The sequence below is a fragment of the Juglans microcarpa x Juglans regia genome, chromosome 3D, assembly GCF_004785595.1.
Source record: "Juglans microcarpa x Juglans regia isolate MS1-56 chromosome 3D, Jm3101_v1.0, whole genome shotgun sequence".
Lineage (NCBI taxonomy): Eukaryota > Viridiplantae > Streptophyta > Magnoliopsida > Fagales > Juglandaceae > Juglans > Juglans microcarpa x Juglans regia.
The window spans coordinates 20680282-20705183 of record NC_054598.1 but is presented as its reverse complement, the minus strand read 5'-3'; the positions used below and the strand labels follow the sequence as shown (position 1 = coordinate 20705183).

General features: G+C 37.9%; 3 protein-coding genes across 3 annotated transcripts; 2 read left to right on the top strand and 1 right to left on the bottom strand.

Annotated features, from left to right (window-relative positions):
- The first annotated feature begins 4101 nt into the window (after positions 1 to 4101).
- LOC121255581 (transcription initiation factor TFIID subunit 15) lies at positions 4102 to 17013 on the top strand. Its single transcript, XM_041155956.1, is given in 9 exon segments — positions 4102 to 4257; positions 5911 to 6064; positions 6212 to 6536; positions 6539 to 6566; positions 6678 to 6875; positions 8485 to 8568; positions 10269 to 10350; positions 10427 to 10553; positions 16495 to 17013. Coding segments are annotated over 8 exon segments (1191 nt in total). The 5' UTR covers positions 4102 to 4257; positions 5911 to 5944; the 3' UTR covers positions 16722 to 17013.
- A 344-nt stretch (positions 17014 to 17357) lies between these two features.
- On the bottom strand, positions 17358 to 18095 carry LOC121255120. The gene has a single exon (XM_041155403.1). The coding sequence runs from the start codon at positions 18093 to 18095 to the stop codon at positions 17358 to 17360; it is 738 nt and encodes a 245-aa protein (XP_041011337.1).
- Positions 18096 to 21149: 3054 nt separating this feature from the next.
- Positions 21150 to 24692, top strand: LOC121256567 (BTB/POZ domain-containing protein At3g19850-like). Its single transcript, XM_041157411.1, has 3 exons — positions 21150 to 21305; positions 21386 to 22531; positions 24076 to 24692. Exons 1-3 carry the CDS (start codon positions 21243 to 21245, stop codon positions 24469 to 24471), a joined length of 1605 nt encoding a protein of 534 aa, XP_041013345.1. The 5' UTR covers positions 21150 to 21242; the 3' UTR covers positions 24472 to 24692.
- The last annotated feature ends 210 nt before the right edge of the window (positions 24693 to 24902 follow it).

The following is a 24902-nucleotide window of genomic DNA, read 5'->3' as shown; positions in this document are numbered from 1 at the left end:
GCCAAGGTGGCCACGCACGGCGGCGCTAGGAGCATCGGTGGTTTTGAAGCCGTGCGAAACCCATAAATGGGTTTCGTGCGTGTGCTCAACGGAGGAGGAGAGGGAGTCTGAGCTTGCTAAAGGATGATGGTCGACGGAAGGAGAAGCTGCCGTGGGAGTGGTGGCGTCGTTGGGCGGCGCACGGCGGTGCAATGGGCATCATGCCCATTCGGGCTTTGCACTTCCGAAAGGGAGAAAGGGAGAGTGTGAGAGAGAGGGGCTGGGCTGGTTGAGCTCGCCGGAGTGAGGTGGTGCCAGTGTTGCCGGTGGTGAGGGCTGTTGGGCTGAGGCATGGAGCATTCGGCGAGGGAGAGAGGCCGCGTATCATGTACGCTGGGGAGAGGGAGGAGAGAGAGAGGGCTGGGGAAAAGTGAGAAAGAAAGAGAGAGGGTCTGGGTTTATAATCCAGTCCCTTCGTCTAGAGATCCTCAAAACGATCTAACGTTGAGATATTAAAATACTGATTTGAGAATGCATAAACATTAATTTAATTAAAAGCACTTAGAGGAATTAAGGTAGAATATTATTTAAACTAATTTTAGTTTATAAAATAATATTCTTCATTATTAATAAATGATGAAGTCTTATTTAATATATTTAAAAGGATGAAACCATTTAATTTAATTAAAGCCTTCAACATAATTTAAATCCCATAATATTTTAAATAACTGAAATTATTTTAATGATTAATATTAAAATGATTTCCAACAATTATAATATTTTTGGAGCTCTTCAAGAATATTATAATTGTCGTATTTAAAATCAAACTTAGTTCAATAACACTGAAAATACTCCTTATAAATATTTTCAGCACATTTAAAACACTGGGCGTGCCTTAGAAGTCACATAATATCTTTTAAAACACGACATCATAGTTCAGTACGCATGACGAGGCTCGCAGTCGTTAGATGGAAGGGGCAGACAGATCACATAATCTCTGCCCTTGGGATTTGCTTACGTCATAAAGAGAGAATTTACGTCAGAAAGAAAGAACATACGTAAGAAGGAAGGAGCAGGGTATTACATTCTCTGACCCATCCGGGTATGGGGTGTTACACACTGCTAAATTCACCCAACCCGTGGCATGCATTATGACTTGATTTACACCCTATATGATTTTAAGCCTATAATCTCCATGAATGCATGTGTGGCTGAAGTTTATTATGTAACAATTAATGGATCAGTTCGTAAGGACATGTTAACAACTTAGATTCAGGTAACATGAGATCCCATCAACATTTATGCATTGATCAAAATCAAAACATCATAAAGTCTTCAAACTGAGTATATGCATGATAAATCTAGCTTCTCTCTTTGGCATATGAACTCTTAAAGCCAAAATAAATTATGTAATCTAACTCTTATCTTGATGACAACAAATTTCTAGATGTTTATGACTCATGCTATGAAAAGAAATCACAAGATAACTTCCCACAAATGGAAGCCAAAGTATGCTAGATGATCAATACAAGATATTGATTTATAAACCTATCATGACATGTTATTTTCTTCATATATAAACCTTAAATCAATCAAACAAGATATTAATAAAACTTATAACATCATATCAAGATATGTCGTGGCTAAAATTTCATCTCATAACAATTTATCCATGCAAGACTCCAAATCTGAATCGAAATGCACTTCTTCAAGTTCACCTCTTATAACTCAATCAAATCTTCATTCTCATGGCATAATTCAAAACCTAACATGTTAATCTATCACTCAAAAAAAGATAAAGGTAGGGTTACTCACCAAACCGAAGCCTTTGTGACACTTAAAGATCAACTCCCTCCAAGGTATTCACTCAACCCCCACGATTTCACTCTTTCTCACACTAAGGGTGTTTTGCTCTCAAAAACACTAAAGAGATGCTTGAGGAAGGAGTGGGAGAAGTAAGGGATGAAGTGGGGTATTTATAGGCTTCAATAAAAGAGGCAAGAGATGAGGGAGTGCGCAGTTTGTTGAAGTGAGGTGAGTGTGTGCAGTGGAGTGCATGCTTGGCATTTTTCAGCTGAATAGTTGAACAACTCTCTTGATTATCTCTTGGAAAATGACAAGATGAAGGTCGTGGTGCAAAGGTTGAATAATTTCAGGAGTTGGAACAAGAATCACATGGTTTCTTCAAGAGAAACTGAAAGCATGGCTGACGATTTTGGCTTCCCAAAGCTGTCGAGTTTTGATCATCCTTTGTCTCATTCTTGTGGCCTATTTTGATCAAATAGTAAACACTATTTGAGTAGCTTTTCCAAGTGTGTATTGAGGTATGAATGGCTACCATTTGGTGAAGCTTGAGCAAAAAATGAAAAGAGATTTGGATGGATATGGTTCGACCGAAATGATCACATGTTTCATCACCAAGGTACCCATAGATTTTTTATCATTGTGTGGGCAGAATTCAAAGGTGTCATGAGGGTGATCTATGAAATGTTTCCAAAGCTAGAGGGAATGCTAATGGCTTGTGAAGAGGGAGTATACTGCAGAAAAAATCTGGAAAAATCAATGGAGGTTTCAGCTAGCATGTTTCATTTCCTAGGTAGACTAGTTTCCTACTTGGAGTGATTATGGGAGTTGTTCTTGGCTCCACATTAGGCCTGGATTTTCTCAATTTAAGTGACATGATAAGGGTTGAATAAGTTGTAGAAAATCACTTGAAAAGTTGTTGAAAGGCCACAGTTTCAATGGAATGCATCGGTTTGCACTAGGTGTGCCGATTGGTTTAGTGGCATTGACATGCCTTTTCTTCAAGTGACATGGGTTGGATTTGTTTTACTATTCTAGGGTTGTCTAAGAGAGATGCAAAACAAGAGGAAAAGACGAAAATTACAAATAAAAAATCATGAATAAGAGACCTAGAACAAAACTAGACAAGTCATGATGTTGAAGTTACTATTTATGGAAATGATGAGGGGTTTTGGAATTAGAAACCTAAACTCAAGTTAGGGATTTGACCATGGTTGGAAAACAACCCTAGGGGCATGTGGGATGCTTTTAAGAAAGAGAAAACCAAATGTTTGATGTCTTGCATGCCCTTTTGCAACAGTGAAATAAGAGTCCTAAGCTTTGTCTCCAAATGGTGAAATTTCATTGGGCCACTTATTTCTTAAAGATTTAAACCTTTAAGTGGGCGTTGAAAGGGGCCTTTCCTTGGGCCTCCATGTTTAAATCTTATTGAACCTGTCCTTGGGCCTCAATAGTACACTAAGTTGAACTTTAGTCTTGGGTTTTACTAAGTTGGACCTATAGTTTTGGGCCTTCTATCTCAATAAGCTTGGACCCTTACTATAACTAACCATTGTATTTCTTCAAATCCATCTAATTCTCTTGGCTTGCTATGGACCAAATTCTAAGCCCATTAAGGTAGCTAGTTTCTTTTATGCCATTTGTCATCCTACTAATGGCTTCTTGGCACCTATTTCTCAAAAATCTACATTACTCTAAAATTCTAAAAAAAAATTACTAACCAATAATGAAAGTTATTTTGCCTAATCTTGATCCAAAAGTTCTCTTCCCTTAACTATATTACTTCCACTTAACTAAAGTCACGAGTTATTATGGTCTAATCCTAACTTGTCTTTAGGTGGGGTGTTACAGTGGTGGAGGAGGCCAACAGTGGTGGAGGACACAACCACTGCAATTGTCGGACACAAATAGAAGAGAGGAGGGAGATTTTTCATATTTTAGATACCACCCATTTCTCACTATTTTGACAAAAGATGGAATTAAGGACATTATGGTCATTCAAACAAGAGACGTACGGTCTGTGAGCGGAGTCCCCATCTGGGACTTACGTAGCGTACTCAAGAAAGAGCAATGCTAAGTAAAATATCCATTTGGAAATTGCAATGCAAGCCTAGACAATTTTATTTTTAAAATTTTTTAAAATTACAAAAATATCTCTCTCTAAAATGATGATTTTTCTCATTTAATAAAAGACATCCACATACATTTTTTAAGTGAGGACTGCAAATAGAATTTCTCCTCAAAAAATAAAGGGAAGAGTGAATACCGAGTAATGAACTTTGTATGTTAAACGACGACGTTACATGTGTGTAGTTCAATTGGTTTCCCGTGTTTCTGTATCCTCCATTTACATCTTTTGTTTGAAACAGAAAGCCCGACTCTCTTTTCTGTCTGTGGATCTGAAACCGAATCGCGACGGATGAAGACTGCGCTTCTCAAGGATTGCGAGCTTAGCGGCCTTGCTTGAGTCTCAAGGTCTCTTTCTTCTTCTTCTTCTTTCCAGATCTCATAACATTTCTCGGGTTTTGCGGAGACATTCCCAGCAACATAGTTGCAAAGCATGATACATTCGAATTCTTCCACTTTCAGGGGAACCCTTTTTTTCCTATGCTATTAAGTTATTTGGGGAACTCAGATTTTACAATTACCTTCGTCCTTCGAAATTTTATAGAAAGCACTGCCAGCGAGATTAGTTTTCGTAGTTAAGATTAGCTTTTAGGGTTTGAATGAAGTTGTTTTTTGCCTACGTGTCGTCTCATAATCCAAGCTGATATAAGTAAGCCACGGCATGGTTATCACTCCCAAATGAGTTTTACAGGATAAGGTAAAATGTTTTGAATTCCCATTTTTAGTCTATGAGTGAAGGAATGGAATATTATCCAAGTCTTGAGTAATGGGCGTTGATTGTTCAATATTTTTTTATGGTGGGATTTAAACATTAAATTTATTAATATGCATCACTTTTCATACCAAACATGTTAATAGATTATACGGTCTACCTTAATTTTGTCTTTGGCACGTTTTCCAGCAAATCTGATGGAATTTACCAAGTATTATTGTTGTTGTGTTTACCTGTTTGGTTGGAATTTAGTTTAGTTCGTGAATGCTGTTTTCAAGCTAATTTATGTTCTGTATGAGTATCTCTACTTATTTATGTGAAATCATACTAAAGAGAAATAAAACTAAGTAGTAGATTGCTAAAACCAATATTGTGATATTGAAGATATGTTTTCAGAAAGAAAGAAGTGTAAATGGATTACTATTTTATTATGGATCTTTCTTAACTAATTGTGCTGTGCACAATTCCGTTGAGTTAGCATGGTGCATGGGTTTAATAAAACCATCTTATGAAACAAGGTCACGTGGAAAGACGCGGTTGATACATTTGGATTTCAGATTTTTGGAATATTGCTTTCTTAGAATCAGAACTCATGTCATGAATAATATGTGGTGTTAAATAATTCTTTTATTTATTCTTCTTGGAGGCCACTGAAACACCCCCACATTGTTGGGGGCTAGGAACATGTGTAGAACTGCTTTTCTTCTCAAAAAGTCTCAATTCTTAGTGTATTTATCATCTAGAGTGTTTGCTCGTTTTTTAGCAGTAAGAATGAAATTTTACTCAAGCATTGGTGTTATGATAATTTCTTGTAATTTCAAGAGATTAACTTCATATTAGTATATGTTAAACCAGATAAGTGTAAGCATAACTTATTAAATGCTGTCAATGGGGCCTTATCTCACATGGACCTTCCTTCCTCCTTTAGAATGCAGTAGATAATTTGTTCACAAGTCCCATTGAGTGCACACATAACCTACCAATGAAGGAAAAAAGGGCAACTGTTGCTGCGGTACCGACATTAGGATTGGCTAAATAAAATTAAATATAATGCACAGACATTATAAATTGGAGCTGATTTTATAAATTCTTAAAACAAACTTAATAGTTTTTATGTCATCTTATGACTCTAAAAATGAGTCTTGGGCTTAAAATCATGACCATAAATTGCTTTACCCAGAATGAATTTTGAGTTCCAAATAGAAAGAATTTATTTTTCAGCTCATATGTTTCTGCTATATTTTCTTTGCCCAACTGAATTCAGTCACATCCATTGCATCTTTTTGTAGAGTTTGGTCCTTGATTTCATGAAATTGGAGAGAAATGGCAAGCTATACAGGAAAGGGAGCCCCTTCAAATGGATCTGTCTATATATGCAACTTGCCTGATGGGACTGATGAAAATATGTTGGCTGAATATTTTGGCACCATAGGGGTACTAAAGGTTGGGAGTCTAATCTGTTGCTGTAAATAATTGCACTCGGTCCCTGTTTATCAAGTGGACTATGAAATCTTTTTATTTTATTTTTTAATTTATAAGAAGCACAGTAGTTTTGTGCCCTTGTTTTCATTCTTGATTCATACTTCACAGAAAGACAAACGAACAGGTCGTCCTAAGACATGGTTATACCGAGACAAAGTGACCAATGAACCGAAGGGAGATGCTACTGTAACATATGAGGACCCACACGCTGCGCTAGCTGCTGTTGAATGGTTTAACAACAAGGATTTTCATGGTAACATTATTGGAGTTTTTATAGCAGAGTCAAAAAACAAAGATGACCAGACATATAACTTGGGTGGAGATCCAAATGATGGTGGTGATTTTGGTGGATTAGAGGAAAATGCCGGAGATATGAATGGGGGTGGTGGAAGAGGAAGAGGTCGGGGTGATGCTTCAGGAAAGGCATGGCAACAGGAGGGGATTGGTTGTGTCCGAATACAAGGTCTGTGATGTGAGATTGGTGAGCAGCTCCTTCTTGCTTTTGTTTTCACTGTTTTCATCTTCTAAGCTATGATTTGTGCAAATGGCTTCTGATGTTACATTATCCAAGCAGTTGTACAAATGTAAATTTTGCATTTCGTGGTGTATGCAACCGCTGTGGAAGTGCTCGACCTGCTGGTGCCTTTGGTGGTGGTGCAGGGGCTGGTGGTAGTGGCAGGGGTCGTGGTGGTAATGACTCTGGGGGCCATGGTCGTGGAGTTGGTGCTACTACTGGAGGACTATTTGGTCCAAATGATTGGCCTTGTCCTATGTAAGACTGTATTATTAAACTGCCATTTTTTAAGGATTTTATGTTTTGCTGCGATTTTCATAATGCTTATTTCGAAGATTGCAAGAAAACGGTATTGGAGCTCAAGTACTTTTTTTCTTAATACTTTTATTGGATAGTGGTCCACAATAGTGTAGAGTCTTCTATTTCTACTTTCCATGAATTGTTAGCACTTTTTCCCTTTGTCAGTTGGGTAGATCTCTTGTATACTTCCTGTATTGGGGTTTCATCCTCTTTAGTTAGTAATAAAATTTTATCTTATATAAAAAAGTTTTCCTGCACTTCTTAAAATGCTCTCTCCCACCCCAATTTTTTAATGATCGTTTTATGATCCAACTTTTATCATGTAAATTTTACTCTCTACATACGGTGAAAGCTTAGTGGTCATATCTTATAGGGTAACTCTATTTGGCCAAACAGCATAGACCTTTTGAGTAAATGATTTTCCATTTTGGAGAAAGAGAGTAGCATAGAATCAAAACACACTTTTGGGTAGGCAGCTTGTTGATCAAGTTGCCCTACATATTGAATGAACAGGAGGCAGAAGGGAATATCTATCAGATTGATTTGTCCAAACTCATCGTGTTTTCTAAGTTGTGAAAAATTAGTAAAATTTGGGCCTTAAGAGGCTTTAGCGATGATGAACTCTAGTTGGTGTTGGTAGGTCTACATATCTACTTTACTATTGGGCTAACATGAGATAGAACCTTGGCTGGACTTTCTGTCATACCAACAGTTCATCAAGCATAGCTCACATGAACATGATTATTTTGGTTAAACCTAGTAAGGCCGTCACTTGGTACCATAGTATCTGATGTGCATATACTTATTTTGGTTTGAATCCCAAGGGGTTGGCCCAAGTGGTGAAGGCCTTGGTCTTGGGGTATCACTCCCTTCAAGGTCCAAGGTTCAACACCTCATGGGTGCAAACAATCATTTGGGGCCACACCTCGTGGTGAAAAGCCAATGATTTAACCCGTTCCGTGTAGGGAAACTTCTGAGGGTGCAGTGCATGGGACCGGGGTTTACTCTGTAGGGGTGGGTCCGAAGGGCCCTACCTTGGAGAGGTTCCCCGACATAAAAAAAAAAAAAATGTTGGTGACACAATGATTATTTCCCAATAATGTAAAATTTGCAGATTGCCATTCCAGGGCAAGTTTTGATGTCCTCTCAGCAAGCCTTATGGTTAATGCTATTATAATGTACTAAATTTACAGTATGTTAATAGGTAGGCATTTCCACCATGGCAATCCATTGTTATGTACTCCTAAGTCAGCATGAAAATTGATCCGAACTTATCGTAAGACAGGAAATGTGAATCATTTGATTAAAATGCTGCCTAACTGCTTGATTTAATGCCCAAAATCCTAGAATTGAATGAAGCAGCCTGGTTTGATGGCTTATTTGCTTTTCCGTTTCTTCACTTGTTCTCTATTCTTAGTTTTTCCCGAGTCAGCTCCCTAGTGAAATGTATCAGTTACTTGAGTTTATTATCATTTATATCCATGCTCGTGTCTTGTGTTGGGATGGGTGTATCATTACTCTTGTTTCTTATGCCTTACGCCTTGTGCCTTGTGCTTTTGTTGGTCAGGTGTGGTAATATCAACTGGGCAAAGCGCACTAAATGCAATATTTGCAACACAAATAAGCCAGGTCACAACGAGGGTGGTGTGAGGTATTGTATAATAGTTACTTGAATTTGTGTATTTGTTAGTTGTGCCAATCGAAAAATCAAACCCATTTTGATCTGTTAGGGCAACACTTGTAATGCATCAAGAGAACAGCACCATCATAATATATAATTACACTCAATGCATAGGATTTCTAAAGGAAAAGGTTCTTTTCTAGTTGTATTGTATAATAGTTACTTGAATTTGTGTATTTGTTAATTGTGCCAATTGAAAAATCAAACCCATTTTTATCTGTTAGGGCAACACTTGTAATGCATCAAGAGAACAGTAGTGGAGGTGGTGGTGTGCTCTCATGATTTTTACCATAAACGTGATGGAACTTATTAAGGGGAAAAAGATAAAAACGAAAAACGAAAAAAATGAACAAGTGATGAACTAGAAAAGAACCTTTTCCTTTAGAAATCCTATGCATTGAGTGTAATTATCTATTATGATGGTGATCAGAAACATTTTTCTGTTACGTTTGATCATTTGAGCTATAGATTTATATCTTGTTGTGCATTTTTCTAAAGTATGATATGGCATTCCTTGTTCATTTTGGCAATGCTGGTTAATTTTGTCTATTTTTCCAAGATTTGGATTTTCTAATCGATCATATACTTCTACTCATTTGTTTTTACTATTGTATTTTGGAGGGAGCCAGTCATTTCTTTTTGGGTTGAATACTCATTTAGTCTCTAGGTTGTGCTATTATGGCAAAAAAGTTCCTTAAATTTCTAGAAGAAATCAATTTGTTCTTTCGTTATTATTATTATTATTATTTTTGTATTTTTGAATTAAAATGATCCTTTCATCATTTTGCTGTTAATGATCTTAAATGTGCTACATCAACAATAGAGAAATTGCGTTGTGTATTAAATTGTCACATCATAATCAAATTCGTTTTTTTAAATATAAAAATGAGAAGATACCCGAAAATAAGATTTTTAATAATAATAAAAAAAAATGATGGGGGAGGGCTAGACCCCCTGGCCAAGGCAAGGCTGTGTGCCCACAACCGTGTTGGGTGCAGGCTGAGGCCTAATTTCTGTCACCCTCTGCCGGAGGCAGTTCACCCGTTTCCGGTTTGGATTTAGATCCACCCCATGCAAGTATGGTCTACACTCCCACTTTGCCAATGGGTGACCTCCACTCCCACACGGGTGGAGACCTACTGCATGGGGATAAACGCCGAGGGCCCTCCAATAGGGGACGGCTGAAATCCAGCTCTGCCTTGCGTGGCGCTGATATTGGTGGGTACACCACCTTGCCATGGTCAGAGGGGCTCTGCCCTCCGATCTTTCGTTTACATTTTTATAATTGATTTTTTTAGCTTTTTAGTTTTTGTTTTTAAATACTTTAGTACTCGTTTTTAAATTTTAGTTTTTTTGGTTTTTTTAATCATTGTGATTTTCTTAAAAAATTGATAATGACAAGGCAAGTTAAAGCACATGGCAAAATTCCCTTGGTGCTGGCATAGCACACCATTAAAGTCACTAATGCAGATGAACAAGAGATTATTTTGACTCAAAATGAAAAACCCAAGGGTCAGATTTTCTTTAAAACTGCAAAACTCGGGAATCAAATGTGTAAGCCTGTTATTTTTTGGCTTGTATCTATACGAATTTTTGATTTTGCTTCAATATGTAAGCCTGAAACATTTTAGATGTAATCCTGTTATTCAACTGATTTATCTGCTAAACAGAGGAGGACGTGGGGGAGGTTACAAAGAGCTTGATGAAGAAGAATTAGAGGAAATTAAGCGACGTCGTCGGGAGGCTGAAGAAGTAAGATCAATTGGCATATTGTGTTAAGTTGCCTATTTTATTCTGCGGTTCGACATTATTTTTTTCTTAATCTCAGGATGATGGTGAGCTGTATGATGAGTTTGGCAATCTGAAGAAAAAGTTCCGTGCTAAAACGCAGCAAGCTGAAGCTGGACGGGGGCTTCCAGGTTCTGGGCGTGCTGGATGGGAGGTTGAGGAACTAGGTACTTTTTTGCATTTTTATGTGTAACAGATTATCTTTAGTACATCTTTTGAGAGTAAATAGCATCCCTTTTGGAAGACTTGTTTGTTTAATGTGATGGCCTTCACTAGTCAATTTGAGTTGAGATTAAACCATATAGACTTGATTCCTCTAGCATAGGTGTAACGCCCCAAGAAAAGGCCCAAGCCACATCTAGGCTATTATTCAAAAGGATTGGTCAATGGTACAATTGGAGCTCCTTGAAACTCATTATAAAGGGCAAGAACTTCTATTTTCCAAGCCCATTTCCCACCTATACTCACTCAATGTGGGGGGGGTGTCACAATCTCTCCCCCTCCCCCAAAACTTCCCCGACGTCCTCATCAGGCCATTCCCTCATTGGTGGCATCGCTCAAGTCTCATAATTCTTGTTGGGATTGGACCTGATACCATTTGTGACGACCCAAGAGAATGCTCAAGTCACATTTGGGCCATACTCTAAAAGAACTGGTTAATGGTACAATTCGAGGCCTTTGAAATTCATTATGAAGGGCAAGAAATTCTCTTTCCTAGCTATATTGGACTCCCATTCACCACCTTTACGAACTCAATATGGGGTATCACAATAGGCGACCTAGGTTCATCAACTAACGGTAATGGGTTTTCAATGTGTCACAAGAGTACTTTTATGTTTTCATCTTTTAGCAAGATCTCACGATATTTCTGGAGTAAGCAACTCGAGAATTTTTCATAGCAAACTACCCTCAAAGTTGCTTTGGATGAAATAAATTGTTTTGTCTCCTATAGCATAATGATGCAGGACAAGCATGCTGGAAAAAAAAAAAAAAAGGTTTCTGTAGCAGTACTATTCAACAAAGGCAAATAAAATTTAGACATAGGCATACACTTATGAATTGGCTATATGAGCAAGATGGTAAATCCATCTGTTCCAGCATAATATTTCCAATTGTGCGATTAGATTCACAAAAGTGGTAACTGAGAATCCTTTGTATATTAGATGCTCTTAAAAGTTTTGGCAAAAAGGATTGAAATATTTTTATCTGAACGAAACTTTTTTTTTTTTATGAGTAAGAAAATTTATTTGAAAGAAACTTTGAAGTGCAAATTTTCAACTTAATAGAAAAAGAAACTTTGAAGTGTACAATTTACTTTAGGTTTTGCTTGTTTTGCTGGCAACCAGTGGAAATTTTTATTTTCTAATCGGTAAATAAGATTTTATTGATCGTAAGGATGGCAAAAGCCCAAGTACACGTGTCATGTACAAGAACAGCGCCTAGGAGTGGTGTTCTAGTGATACAAGAAATTCATGAATGCTTTTTTCTTTTTTTGATAAGTAGAAGATTTTATTAATAAGAATAGGCATATCCTAAGTACACAAGGGATATACAAGAGGTAACACCGTATAGCCCAATGCCTAGCAACCTCACAATGTATAGCCCAAAGCCCAATAACCTCACAATTTGGTAGAAGATGATCCACAATCTCACCACTCTTCTGCACATACAACACCAGTCCACAACAATCACCCGACGTTTCTGTAAATTATCCATAGTCAAGATCTTGCCCATCGAAGCTGTCCAAGCAAAAAATACCACCTTGGGAGGTGCCTTATTTCTCCAAATCCTTCTCCAAGGAAAGTGATTGTTCTGCGGATGTGTGGGGGACTTGTAGAAGGAACGAACATAAAATGTACCTTTTCTAGTAGGTACCCACCACAATCTGTTTGTTCCTCGAGTACTTGATCTCATGGCGTACAAAGGTTTGAAATCATGAGACGTCTAGTGGCTGCATGTGGTCAGCCACTAATGCTTCCTATTCACGCACAATCCTGAAAATTGTAGGGAATGTGTCCTTGAGGGCTCTATCTCCACCCCATAAGTTATGCCAAAATTTTATTCTAGATCCGTCTCCCATCATGATTCTAGTGTGCCGAGAAAAAACCCCCCCAATGTTGTCTAATGTGCTTACAGACTCCCACTCCATAAACCCTTTGTACCTTACTAGTGCTCCAATCTCTACTAGTGGGCTAGGAATTAGGAATTTACTTAATGGAAGTTGGTGATAGACTCCCACTTGATCGGGCAGAACTTGAATTCATTCCCCAACCCACTCCAAAGGAAACACGATGGAGTTTCTCAATTTGGATCGCCACACTTGTCCTACCACCTTTTGACAAATACAGTGTTTTCCAACATGCCAATCTACGTTCAATCTTCTCAATTATTTCATCCCATATAGATTTAGCCTTGAAAGTGGCCCCCGAAGGAAGGCTAAGGTATTTCTTAGAAAAGGAGGAGACCTTACATCCGAGAGTGTTAGCCAACAACCGGATATTGCAAACGTTTCCAACTGGAACCAATTCCACTTAGATAAGTTCACTTTCAAACCGGACACAACTTCAAAGCGAAGTAGGAGTGCCCTTAAAGAACGCATCTGGTTTTTTTTTTTTTTTTCGCCTCACAAAATATCAAAGTATCATTTGCAAACAACAAATGAGAAATGTTAAAAGTACCCCGATTGGTGTCACCAACTGATAATCCAGCTGTAAAGCCATTGTCAACCATAGTAGATACCATTCTACTAAGTGCCTCCATAACAATGACAAAAAGAAGTGGGGGACAAAGGATCCCCTTGTTTTAGACCTCGAGAGTTGGTAAAGAAGCCAACTGGATTGCCATTCACCAAAACTAAGAACCTTGCCATAGATATGCAGCACCTAATCCAAGAGCACCATCTCTCCCCAAATCCACACCTCCCAAGCAAGTATAGTAGGAAGTCCCAGTTAACATGATCTTAAGCCTTTTCCATATCCAACTTGTGTAAAATACCCAAGTCACCAGATTTTAATCTACTATTTAGACATTCATTGGCTGTTAGTACTGAATCCAGTATTTGTCTTCCCCTCACAAATACGTTATGGGGTTTTGAAAAATAATCCTCCCCAAAATGTCCCCTAGGTGGTTTGTTTGAAACTTGGAGATAATCTTATACACCCCCATTCACAAGACTAATAGGCCGATAATCCTTAACATTCAAAGTCCCAACTTTCTTGGGAATAAGTGCAATAAAAGTGGCATTGAGGCTTTCCTCAAACTTCCTAACTGAGAAGAACTCCTGGAATACCTTCATTAAATCCTCCTTCACCACTTCCCAGCATGATTGGAAGAAGCCCATAGAAAATCTGTCAGGGCTAGGTGCTTTGTCTTTATCACCTTTCTCACCACTTCATGAACCTCTGTCACCTAGAAGGGCCTCCCTAGCCAAAAAAACACTCTATTGCTCAATGGTCTCAAAGGCTAACCCGTTGAGTTTTGGCCTCCACACCAACTGCTCGGTAAGCAACTGTTCAAAGAAACCAGCAACATGCTCTGTAATCTCAATAAACTCAATGGAAACAGCTCCATCTATGTTCAAAATCTCAATGGTATTATTTCTTCTGTTTTCTAAATTCGGCCCATAAATTCTAGCAGAAGCCCCTGTAAAATTATTTTCCACATTCTTAAAGGAGCATGCCACTGTGTATTCCCCAGTGTACTCCTTCCTTTTATCCACTACCTTTCGATCCTACATAACTAGTACTCCACCTTAGACCCTGAGAGACGCAAAGTAAACCCAGTCAACATATGGACAGCTCCACAAGCTTCGAACAATACTTCTTGAGATAATTTCCATCTTAGTTTCCTGCAAGCAAACAATGTCCGCCTTGAGCATATCCGAAGATGCTTGTTAGCCTCATTAAGCCCTCAGACATTCCAAGATACAATCTTGGGCTTCATAAAGAAATTGTTGGCACCTTGGACTTTTTTCTGCTTGAGCTGCCCTCGTAATTAATAGACCAAGTCAATCTCTTTAACTCCCACTGTTTTTTTGGAACCGGACTTCTTAAGCCAAGTGTCTGCTTCAATGGCAGTGAGCAATGCCATAAATTGATCCTCATAACCCTCACACTCAATCCCCACCTAATTTTGGATTTCCTTCACTTTCTGTAGCACCCAGTCAGAGGAGACTGAGCTAGGCTGATATGGTGGCAAAGAATTTAAAGAATGGGTTCACCAGCCATCTCAATACCTTCCCCCGTTGCTCAATGTGACTCCATTGGCTCCCCCATCTCTCCCTCAGAAGAGAGAGACCTACACTCCCAGTCTTGGTCCTCATTCACAGCCACTAAGTGGCATATCTTAATGGAACAAAGTATCTGTAAGTGAATGTTCATGCCATTAAAATCAATTACAATCGACCAATGGAACAAAGTTTTAAAAAAGAAAGTCCTAACTTCATCCATTGGGATGTCTTTATTGTTGGCTAAAGCTTATCCTGTTCGTGAAGTTTATAATTTGGTGGAGGAAGAAAGGTTGTTGATTGTTCATCATTTTGGGTTGTATTGTGTCTAAAGACCATGCCTATGACATAACATGGCCTTAAAAGTCTTCAATTGATAGTTGTATAAGGAATATTTGAACAAAGCCTAATAATTCGTATGTGTAGGAAAGCGGACATAATGGCTTCTACATAGGTGATATATTACTCTAGCGGCGCCTTCATATGCAGGAGTGGTTTTAATTTATTGTGGGTAGGGTTATTGCTGATGATCATTTTAAATTTTCCTATTTGTGCTCTTAAAGAGTTTTAATTTTGCATCTTTTTTAGGCTCAATGGTGAATTGAGGTTTATATGTTGCTGCCTAATGGCAAATAGTGATTGATGTTGGTATGTTATTTTCCTTTTGAAATTCCTTACTGTAATTGATGTTGATAGATTGAAACAGGTCGGATCTCTAATCATGACTGCTATTTTTTTTAATAGCATTGCAAAAATTATATTAAAAGTGCGAAGGAGTGCAACCCTAGTACACAAGAAGCATACAAAAGTGTACACCCAAAGAAAAAGGAGCAAAATACTTTAAGCACTAAAAGATTGAGGCCTCGTTTGTTTTCGCAGATGAGATGAGATTAAAGTTAAAAAGTTGAATAAAATATTGTTAGAATATATATTTTTAATATTATTTTTGTTTTGGGATTTAAAAAAGTTGAATTGTTTATTTTATTTTGTGTGAAAATTTGGAAAAGTTTTAATCATTAGGTGAGATGAGTTGAGATGAACTATGAAAACAAACAACACTTGAGACTTTGGCAGCTGGTGTGAGCATCAAACTGGGCATAGTCATATTTTAACGTGATGGCTTTAACCTGTCATTGTCCTCTCACGGTTGTTAAAGGATCAGCCACATTGTGTTCTTGCCAAATACACTAGATTATGCTCAAAAGGACCATCCTCCACACCTCTGAATACTTTGACCGTGAGGAGTCAGCCAACATGGTAGATGGTTCCTATGTCTAATATGGTGTATTGTGTCAGAACCACAACACAACGAATAAAACGGGAGAAAACACCTCCCAATCTCTCCTGATGTTTTTCCACACCTCAGTTTCAAAAGGCCCACTGTCCATCCGCTCACATACTACTTAGCTTCCACTGCTATCTACCATAAAGCTTCCCTTTTATTGGTGTACCACATAACCATTTTTCCAATAGAGCTTTGTTGACCAAAATCAAATTTCTAATGCCCAACCCACCAGATTGGGGTGCAAATCTTAGACTACTTGACTAGGTGGAACTTGAACTCCTTGCCAATGCCTCCACACAAAAAGCTTCTCAATGCACACTGCTACACCAACTAGCGTTGGAAAGGTTCGGTCCACAATCCGTGATCACTTGCTTTAGGCAGCCTTTTTGTAAGAACAGTTTGCATGTGTATTTAACATGTTTGTCATATGCTGTTAAATGTAGATTGCAGCATTCCACATCATTTTTAAACCAGCTGATCATGGTTAGTTTGGATGCAAGTGGTTGCTCAGATAGCTGGTGTTACCATTAAACATTCTTAATGGTCGTCATTTTTGTGTTGTTTAACTCTATACTCTTTTGTACCAAAATGTTTGCAGGCGTGATTGACCGAGACGGGAGAGAGAGAAGTAGAGACAGAGGAAGGGATCGAGATGATAGGGAGAGCAACAAGAACCGAGAACGAGAAGGCAGGGGCAGGCGTAGGAGTCGAAGTAGAGAGAGAGATAGAGGAAAAGATCGGGACCGGGATTATGATCATGACAGAGGTAGAGAATACGGACGGGACAGGGATCGTGACCGGGACCGGAATAGGCTCCGTTATTGAGAATTGTAGGAATGTTCCTGACTCTGAGCATTGTTTTTGTGGTATTTGGCTTGAGACAGAAGTGATCTGTTGCTGCCTTGGGACGAGTGGCATTTGATTTGAACTTCGTTTTACGTAGCATGTTTAGCTGGTATGCTAGAAATCTAAGACTGCCCCTTTTCCAGTTTTTGAAACTAGTTTTGAAATTGTGATCCGTGCTGTCGTGTAAACTTGTCCATTTTCCTTCAGGGTATACTTGGATGTAAAACTGACGTTGAATTATAAATATCATTATGCCAAGATAACTTGTTCAGCTTGAGATCCATTTTTTTTTCCCCCATAAACAGCACTTCAAAATGAATTCAGATTAGTTATGTTTAGAATTATGAAACACGCTCATTTGCTTTTCATCTCTGTTGCTTTGCTCCTGGCCCAGCAGGCTATGTAAGGTTCCGTAAAACGGTATGATTATTTTGTTCTTCGTTTTCTTTTAGTGATACTCAGATCTTGGTCCTTGGAGTTCGGTCACAAAATTGATAATTGCGCTGTAATTGACTGAGTGAATTTAATAAGTAGCCATAAATTTTCTGGTTCGAGTGCCATCTTTTTTTTTTTTTTGAAATCAAAGATCATATTCATATTGCTCCATCAAACGGATTACACGAGTTCCTTACAAATGATATGCTCAATACAACTAGGGAAGTTTTCAAGGGAAAAAGAGTCTTCAACACTGTTAAGGGCATCCTTGGCTAGCAAATGAGCTGCCATATTAGCATCCCTTCTTATGTGTCCAATGCTCCAGCCAGGAAAGGACTTCATTATAGCTTTAACATCTTCAATAATTAGACCACCATGACTCCAATCCTTGACAGACTTCTGCATCTGTTTGACTACCTGCAGTGAATCCCCTTCAAGCACTATGTTAGTAACTCCAGTGTCCTTGCAGAAAAGGATTGCCATCAACATTGCATAAGCTTCGGCAGTAAAAGGGGAGACTCTTATGTTTCTTCTTGCTCTGATAGTTCCTAAGACCATACCTTGGCTGTCTCTGATAATGGCTCCAATGCCTAATACTCCCAAAGATTCATTTAACGCAGCATCCCAGTTAACTTTGTACTTCCCATCAGGAGGCTTTTTCCAGGAAGGCTTATCTTCAGGACAGGTTACTACGCCAGGAGACTTAACAAAAACCTTGGCAGCGTTGAACAGTCTTGTGTCCTCATAGGCCTTCTGGAGAATAGAGTTGGGGTGTCTGAATTTCTTACCGTGCACTGCCTCATTTCTTCTGTTCCATATAAGCCTTGCAATTGATCCTGCCACCTCAAGTTCTGCTTTTGGTAGTTTTTCACTTAATTGGTCCCATATGTCTCGGAACAAGTCATGTTGCGTAGCCATTTTCATTACCTTGATACTTGCTTGGCCCCATACATCTTGTGCAGCACTACAACCCCATAACACATGGCCTGTTGATTCCTTTTCTCGGTGACAGATTGGGCATAAGTTGCATTCTCTCAATCTTCTCTGCTTCAGATTTGAAAATGTGGGAATAGCCTCATTACAAGCCCTCCAAAGGAACATTCTAACTGCATTGGGAACCTGCAGTTGCCACAAGGATTTCCACGTGCTACTAGGTGCATGATCTTTCGAGGGCCCTGCTTCTTGCCTTGCCAGAATCTCTCTATGTAAGTGATAGGCACTCTTGACTGAAAAGAGGCCATTTTTGGTCCATTCCCAAGTTAGTCTATCCTCTCTATTACCCAAGCTGATAGGGATAGATTTGATAAGTTCCACCTCCTGCTGGGAGAATAGACTGTGAAGTAAAGGAACATTCCAGCTCTTTTGTTCTGGGATCAAGAGGTCTGCCACCCATTCCAACCTACTAAGTGCATGATCTTTCGAGGGCCTTGTTAGGTTCTGGGATCAAGAGGTTCGAGTGCCATCTTTGTCTTTAGGTCCTAGAACTCCATTAAGAATCTTAGGAGATTTCTATCCAGAATGGTATGTTTCGGTATCTTTGGGTGTGCTTATTAGTGTGTGAAAAAAAAAAAAAAAAAAAAAAAAAACTGACAAAGATATTACGGTTGTCCTTATTCAGGTTGCTATGTGACGAAGTTTGTACATCTTCTAGGAATTTACTACGTATCGATTATTATTCACTCTCATATCCTATATTTGTAGCTTTTTTTATAGGAGATGAGGATGTTTTTCATAGGGTATGACTGTAGGGATGGTAATATATGACACGACCTGTTAACCCAATACGAACACGACACGATAAAAGCGGGTTAGGGTTTATCCTTAACGGGTTCGGGTCAAAACGGGTTGACCCGTTAAGACACGATAGCTTAACGGGTTGATAACGGATCAACCTGTTTTGACCCGTTATAACCTGTTAAAAAAGTTTAAGTTACGATTATACCCTTATACCTAAAAAATAAAATTGTTGGGATTTTAATTTCGATATTTTTATTATTTAGACTGTAATTTTGGAGTTGTAATTAGTTTTATATTTTTTTATAAATATTGTAATTTTAACATTTATATAAAATTATGCTAAACTTAACTAGATTAAACGGGTTAATTTTGAGTTTATTCAACCCATTGACACAAACAGGTTAAAACGGGTTGACACGACACGACCCGTTATGTTAATGGGTCGTGTTAGGGTTGAGATTTTGACACGATAAGCTTAACGGGTCGGGTTATGTTTGACCTATATAGTATAATATACATGTCTTGACACGACACGAACACGACTCGTTAACACGATTTGACACTCCTAGATATGAGCGTGTTTTTCATAGGATAGAGTGATGAATAATAGTTGATGAGAAGAATTTTTTATATTAATACCTAAAGACATCTACAGTAATCTCACACCCCACACCTATAGCTTTTTTTTTATAGGGTATGAGGGTGCTTTTCATAAGATATGAAGATGTTTTTCATAGGACGTAGGGTGGAGTGTAGGGTGGTGAATAATAGCTGATGAGAAGAATTTTTCATGTAAATACCTAAAGACATCTACAGTTTGTAACGATGATGATCCTCCGCTCCACTCATGACTAAAGCCACGGCACTGCTCCTTAGGGACCTCTGTATATTTGGGTGGTTTGTTCCCTCGTTAGTCATCGGACAGTGCTTTAACTAGTCTGATTATCATAGACTATCAAAAGCTATCCAAGTTATTATTTTAACCATCATTTTGAAAACTAAGTTATTATTTATACCATTAAATGACAATTTTGATAGTTTTGAGTGTATTGCAAAATTTAAGAGAGTTTTGCTCATTTTTCTTCGTCCCCCTCATTTGCCAAACCCCTTCTTATTTAATATTTATATAAACGACAATTTGCTTTTGTTCATATCTCTCTCTCTCTCTCTCTCTCTCTCTCTCTCCGTGGGCCCCCTTCTTCACATGTCCTGATAGTCCAACGCCAAAGCCAATCGAGAACGTAAGTTGCATATATGCGGCCACTTGGAATACCAATAATTTCCGATATAATGAAAGCAATGCTTCTTCTTGACTTGCAGAGGCTGTCACCCACAAGAGACAATCCTCCACGTTATCTTTCTCCGTTTGTTGTACCAACTTGCCATTCTTTTAAATTTTGTCTTTCTTTTTTTGGCCGACCAAAAACCCAAAACTGCTATTCATACCAAAGCAGCGAATCAAGGGTACAAAGGTGAAAAAATAAAAAAAATAAAGAAAAAGAAAGAAAATATGCTGCTTGAAAGAAAGCATTGGCAATGTAAATGCTGCTTGTGACTGTAAGCCGCAGTCTAGTTGATTTTTTTTTATTTTTTTCCTCATCTACTTGATTTTTATTTATTTATTGATTTTCTCAGCAAGATAAGCATAACATAGATTATCTTGAAAGCAAACCAAGCTTTGGGTTTTAGTTGAATTGTTTATCACCACCACTTCATCTTGATCATTGATTAGGAAAAAAAAAATATAAGAGAATAGAAACATGTAGATGACCCGATACACCGGCGTATGGCTGCTATCGACAGTGGTGATACGTGTAGGTCACACGCCACACAAAAGAAGAAGAGAACACTCAGATCTGAGAGATCCGAAGCCGCTAATCTCAATGGTGCCACTCGTGGAGGTGGAGGACTCCTCTAGGTACATTAATTACATTAATAGATTACATGCCTTTTCAAGTACTTCATTTGTCTTAAGATAGTATTAAATGAGGAATATTTTTATAAAATAATTTATAAAAATAATATCAATTTATCTAAATACCTTTATTTTAAAATATAGTTGTAAAAAAATATTATAAAAAAAATTGTGCGTCTATTAATACTCGGAAAAAGGAAAATAAACCACCCAAAAAAAAAAAAAAAAAGGAAAATAATCTTGTTCTAATCCGGTTCGGGAACATCACACGTCAACATGTTTCAATAGTTCTATTGCAAAGGGCATATATAAACATGTTCTGTTCTTTCCCCATCGCCATCACATGGACTTCGAACATTTCTAGCTGCCCGTGAGAGAACAACTTTCTTGGTTTTACTCAAGGCAAAGCAGCTATGCAAGGACTCTGTAATTTGCAAATCCACATCAACGGTGAACAAACATTCTTTCTGGATGGGGTAATCTTAAAGCTCTTTTGATATATGTTTTATTGATAATTTATGCAATCTTTTGTTAAGTGGACGCTTCACTTCTGCAGAAGATTATCTCAAAATACTCAGGAAGATTAAAGAAAATTATCAAGCAAGAAAAGAGAAGAGCTGAGATAAAAAAATCGGGTATTGAAATCGATGACTTCCCGGGAGGTGCATACGGGTTTGAGCTGGTTTCTAGATTCTGTTATAACAATGGCGGAATCTCAATCACAGTTTCAAATGTGTCTCTTCTCCACTGTTGTGCAGTCTTTCTTGGCATGACCGAGAAGATTTCAACCAAGAATCTCTTCCAACAAACAGAGAACTTTCTGGAGCGAATTTTGTACTGGACATGGAGTGATATACTTGTATGCTTGAAGAACTGTGATTCATTCTTTTCACATGCAGATTCATCTGGTCTTCTGCAAAGGCTCATAGATGCACTGTTAGCAAAGATTGCTCAAAATTCGGATATAAACATCATAGCTTCCTCTTCTTCTTGTTCTTCATCTTCTCCTGAAACTGCATCTGGGTTTAGATTTTCTTACTCCTCTAAAGCCACCCCTGATACAGTCAAGCAATCTTCACCAAGCAAAGCGTGGTGGTTTGATGATTTAGCCAATTTTCCCCCAAAGATCATTGAAAGAGTCATTCAAAGTATGGGGTTTTATGGCACTGATAACAACAGTTTATTACTCACAAAATTTCTTCTCCATTACCTGAAGACTGCAACTCAAAGAAACGCTAACTACAATACATATTCAAGGTTAGACTATGCTGGACTTGCAGACACAGTTATTCATGGAGTTACTATGGTGGGAAAAATTGCTTTTTCCTGCAGAGGGTTGCTTTGGGTATTAAGGGTTGTCTGTGGTTTTGGTCTGAAGAAAGATTACAGAGTTGGGTTGGAGAAAATGATTGGGAATATGCTTGACCAAGCAACATTAGATGACTTGCTGATCTCTGGCAATGAAAGGGGTGTTTATGATGTTAATCTAGTGTTAAGATTGATTAAGGTATTTGTTAATAGCGATGAAATGTCTCTACGCAGAATGAAGAAAGTTGGAAGATTGATCGATAAGTATTTGGGTGAGATATCCCCAGATCAGAACCTTAAGATCTCTAAGTTTCTTGGAGTAGCAGAGAGTTTGCCAGATTGTGCCAGGGACAGCTTTGATGGAGTCTACAGAGCCATTGATATCTATATTGAGGTGAATGTTTCATACCCTTTCTCTGGTTCCTTCATACCCCCATGATTACCATATAATTGAACACAGTAGGTAGAAGGGGAAAATGTAGAGTATAAAAAGTAATATGCAAGACAAAAATCTTTTGGATGCACAAGAGTTCATAAAAACCAAAACAAAAACCAAAACTTCTCTGTGGGTTAAAAAATAAAAACAGCAGCTTTTGTCAAGATTCTACTTCTGATATTTTTTGTCTTCTTTTATCAAGACTCTTTGCAACTCATTCAGAGCCCAGAAAAGGTTTCTAATTTGCACCTTTTTCTGAAAATTAGTGCCATGATGGAAGTGGTACCTACATCTAATGGGAAAACACTTTTGAGGCAGCATTCTATTTTGCGAAGAGTAATTTAAACGCCGCGTAATCATTTTGAAAATGAGTAGGGTCTATTATTAAAAAATTAATTTTTTTTCATGTGGGTCTCATATTTTATTCACTTTTTTTAAAATGATTACATGACGGTTACACAATTTACAGTTGTAAATATCTTTTCTCTTTTGTGAATGTTTCCTATCAAAAGATAAAAGAAACAAGTGCTGTTTTGGCAAATGAATACCACAGGCCATTCCACCAAATGGGAAAAAGAGAAGAAGATTAAGGACGTTTCCTCTATAAAAAGCAGGGGCAATGATCTATCGCCATATGTTTTGTCATATTCTTATTTAATTATTAAGCATTCTTTTGGTTCTATCTACCAAAAAACTCCCTCCCGTGTAGTTCATAAGAGTCCAAATTCGGCATATAAATACTGAATTTTCTTTTCTCAGAGAATCAACACTTGTGATTGGCAATGCATGTATTGCCTTCGTTTGGATGAGAGATGAAAATCAAGAGCCAGAAAGATTAATGGCTGTATGCACGGACTAAAACAAAGGGAATCTGACAATCAGTCTATCTTTAGAATATTAAAAAAAAAAAATTAGGGGCTCAAAAAGATATTATCCAATCAGCCCTTGTGATTTCTTGAGGTCAGCAACTAGTTGTTTGGCCTATTAAATGCTCGCATGAAATGCCCATGGCCGGTACTTTAATGATGGAAATTCCCTCATCTGGACGTTACCTACGTTACCTTACAGTTACACAAGTCATATTAGTTTTTATAGAACTGTTATAGACACAAAAATATTATATAAAAGTAAATTTACAAGTTGATATAAATTTATAGAATCCGTTAGATTTACTTTTTAATAAAAGTAACTTTAAAATTTGACGTAACATAACAAGCCACGTCAGTTTGTGAATTTATTTTTTATGTAATCTCTTTATAGTTAAAGTATTTTCCTATCTTTTATCTTCCATATTTTGTTTTCTGATTGAAGTGGATATCCATGAAAACCATAGGAATTTTGGTATATTTGAGGAAATAATTTTTTTAAAAATATTAAATTCTCAATAAATATTATTTTCTACTTAAGTTGTCGTCGTCGTCATCATCCGCGTCCTCGTTGTAATCATTTCTTTTCTAGCTAGAAGTAATTTCTTAACTCATATATGTCTTGTGATTGCTCAGTCTCACCGCGGCCTTTCATTTGAGGAACGATCAAGTTTATGTAGATGCATCAACTATGAGAAGCTCAGCCTCGAAGTGTGCAAAGAGCTTGCAAAGAATCCTAAAATCCCTCCCAGGATCGCTGTACAAGCGCTTATATCTCAAAAATCCAAAATCCCAACAAAAGATCAGTTGGTATATAAGAATCCAAGCACAAACAGTTGCAGTTCGCATCAGATGGTTTTGAAAAAAGACATTAACCTACACATCTTTTCAAAAGAAGATAAAGATCATATGACACTAAGCCTACAACGGATGCAACGGAGGGCGATGGAGTTGGAGAAAGCATGTATGGTGATGAAGGGTCAGATGTCCAAGATGGTTAGGCATAATAGGGATTTTCCAAGACTCTGTTGAATGCCTCTTCCTTTCACTCTTACATGGTCCTTGAATATACGTGCATGCATCAAGATGTGTTTCAGTTGTAACAAGTTTTGATTAATTTACCCTATGATCATTTTGTGATTTAGAACATGTAAAGGTCTTTGTATGATCCACTTTATATGTCATATATCGTTTAATTGATGCGCGAAGTCGAGTTTGGGGTTGATCTTTTCGACTTCAATCTCTTGAGGTCACAATGGCGCATGCAATAGCCAGAGAGAGTTCAAAGCCTTGCAACATGACCAAGATGGATGCTCAACTGAGTTCAGCTTGTTCCCAAAGACTACAAAGTGGAAATTCTTTTATCTTGTTCATCATAGTTAGTTCTCTTTGTGGTGGTAATTCCCTTCACATCACTCACATGTAAGCATCAAGTGTTGTAGTAGGTGTACACAGCTCGTCCT

What these genes read in the sequence shown, in the direction of transcription:
- LOC121255120 (XM_041155403.1), bottom strand. Translation starts at nt 18,095, where the DNA reads ATGGCTACGCAACATGACTTGTTCCGAGACATATGGGACCAATTAAGT.
- LOC121256567 (XM_041157411.1), top strand. Translation starts at nt 21,243, where the DNA reads ATGCAAGGACTCTGTAATTTGCAAATCCACATCAACGGTGAACAAACA. An exon ending in AAACATTCTTTCTGGATGGG is followed by an intron (nt 21,306 to 21,385) that starts GTAATCTTAAAG and finishes TCACTTCTGCAG; the next exon opens with AAGATTATCTCAAAATACTC. An exon ending in CCATTGATATCTATATTGAG is followed by an intron (nt 22,532 to 24,075) that starts GTGAATGTTTCA and finishes GTGATTGCTCAG; the next exon opens with TCTCACCGCGGCCTTTCATT.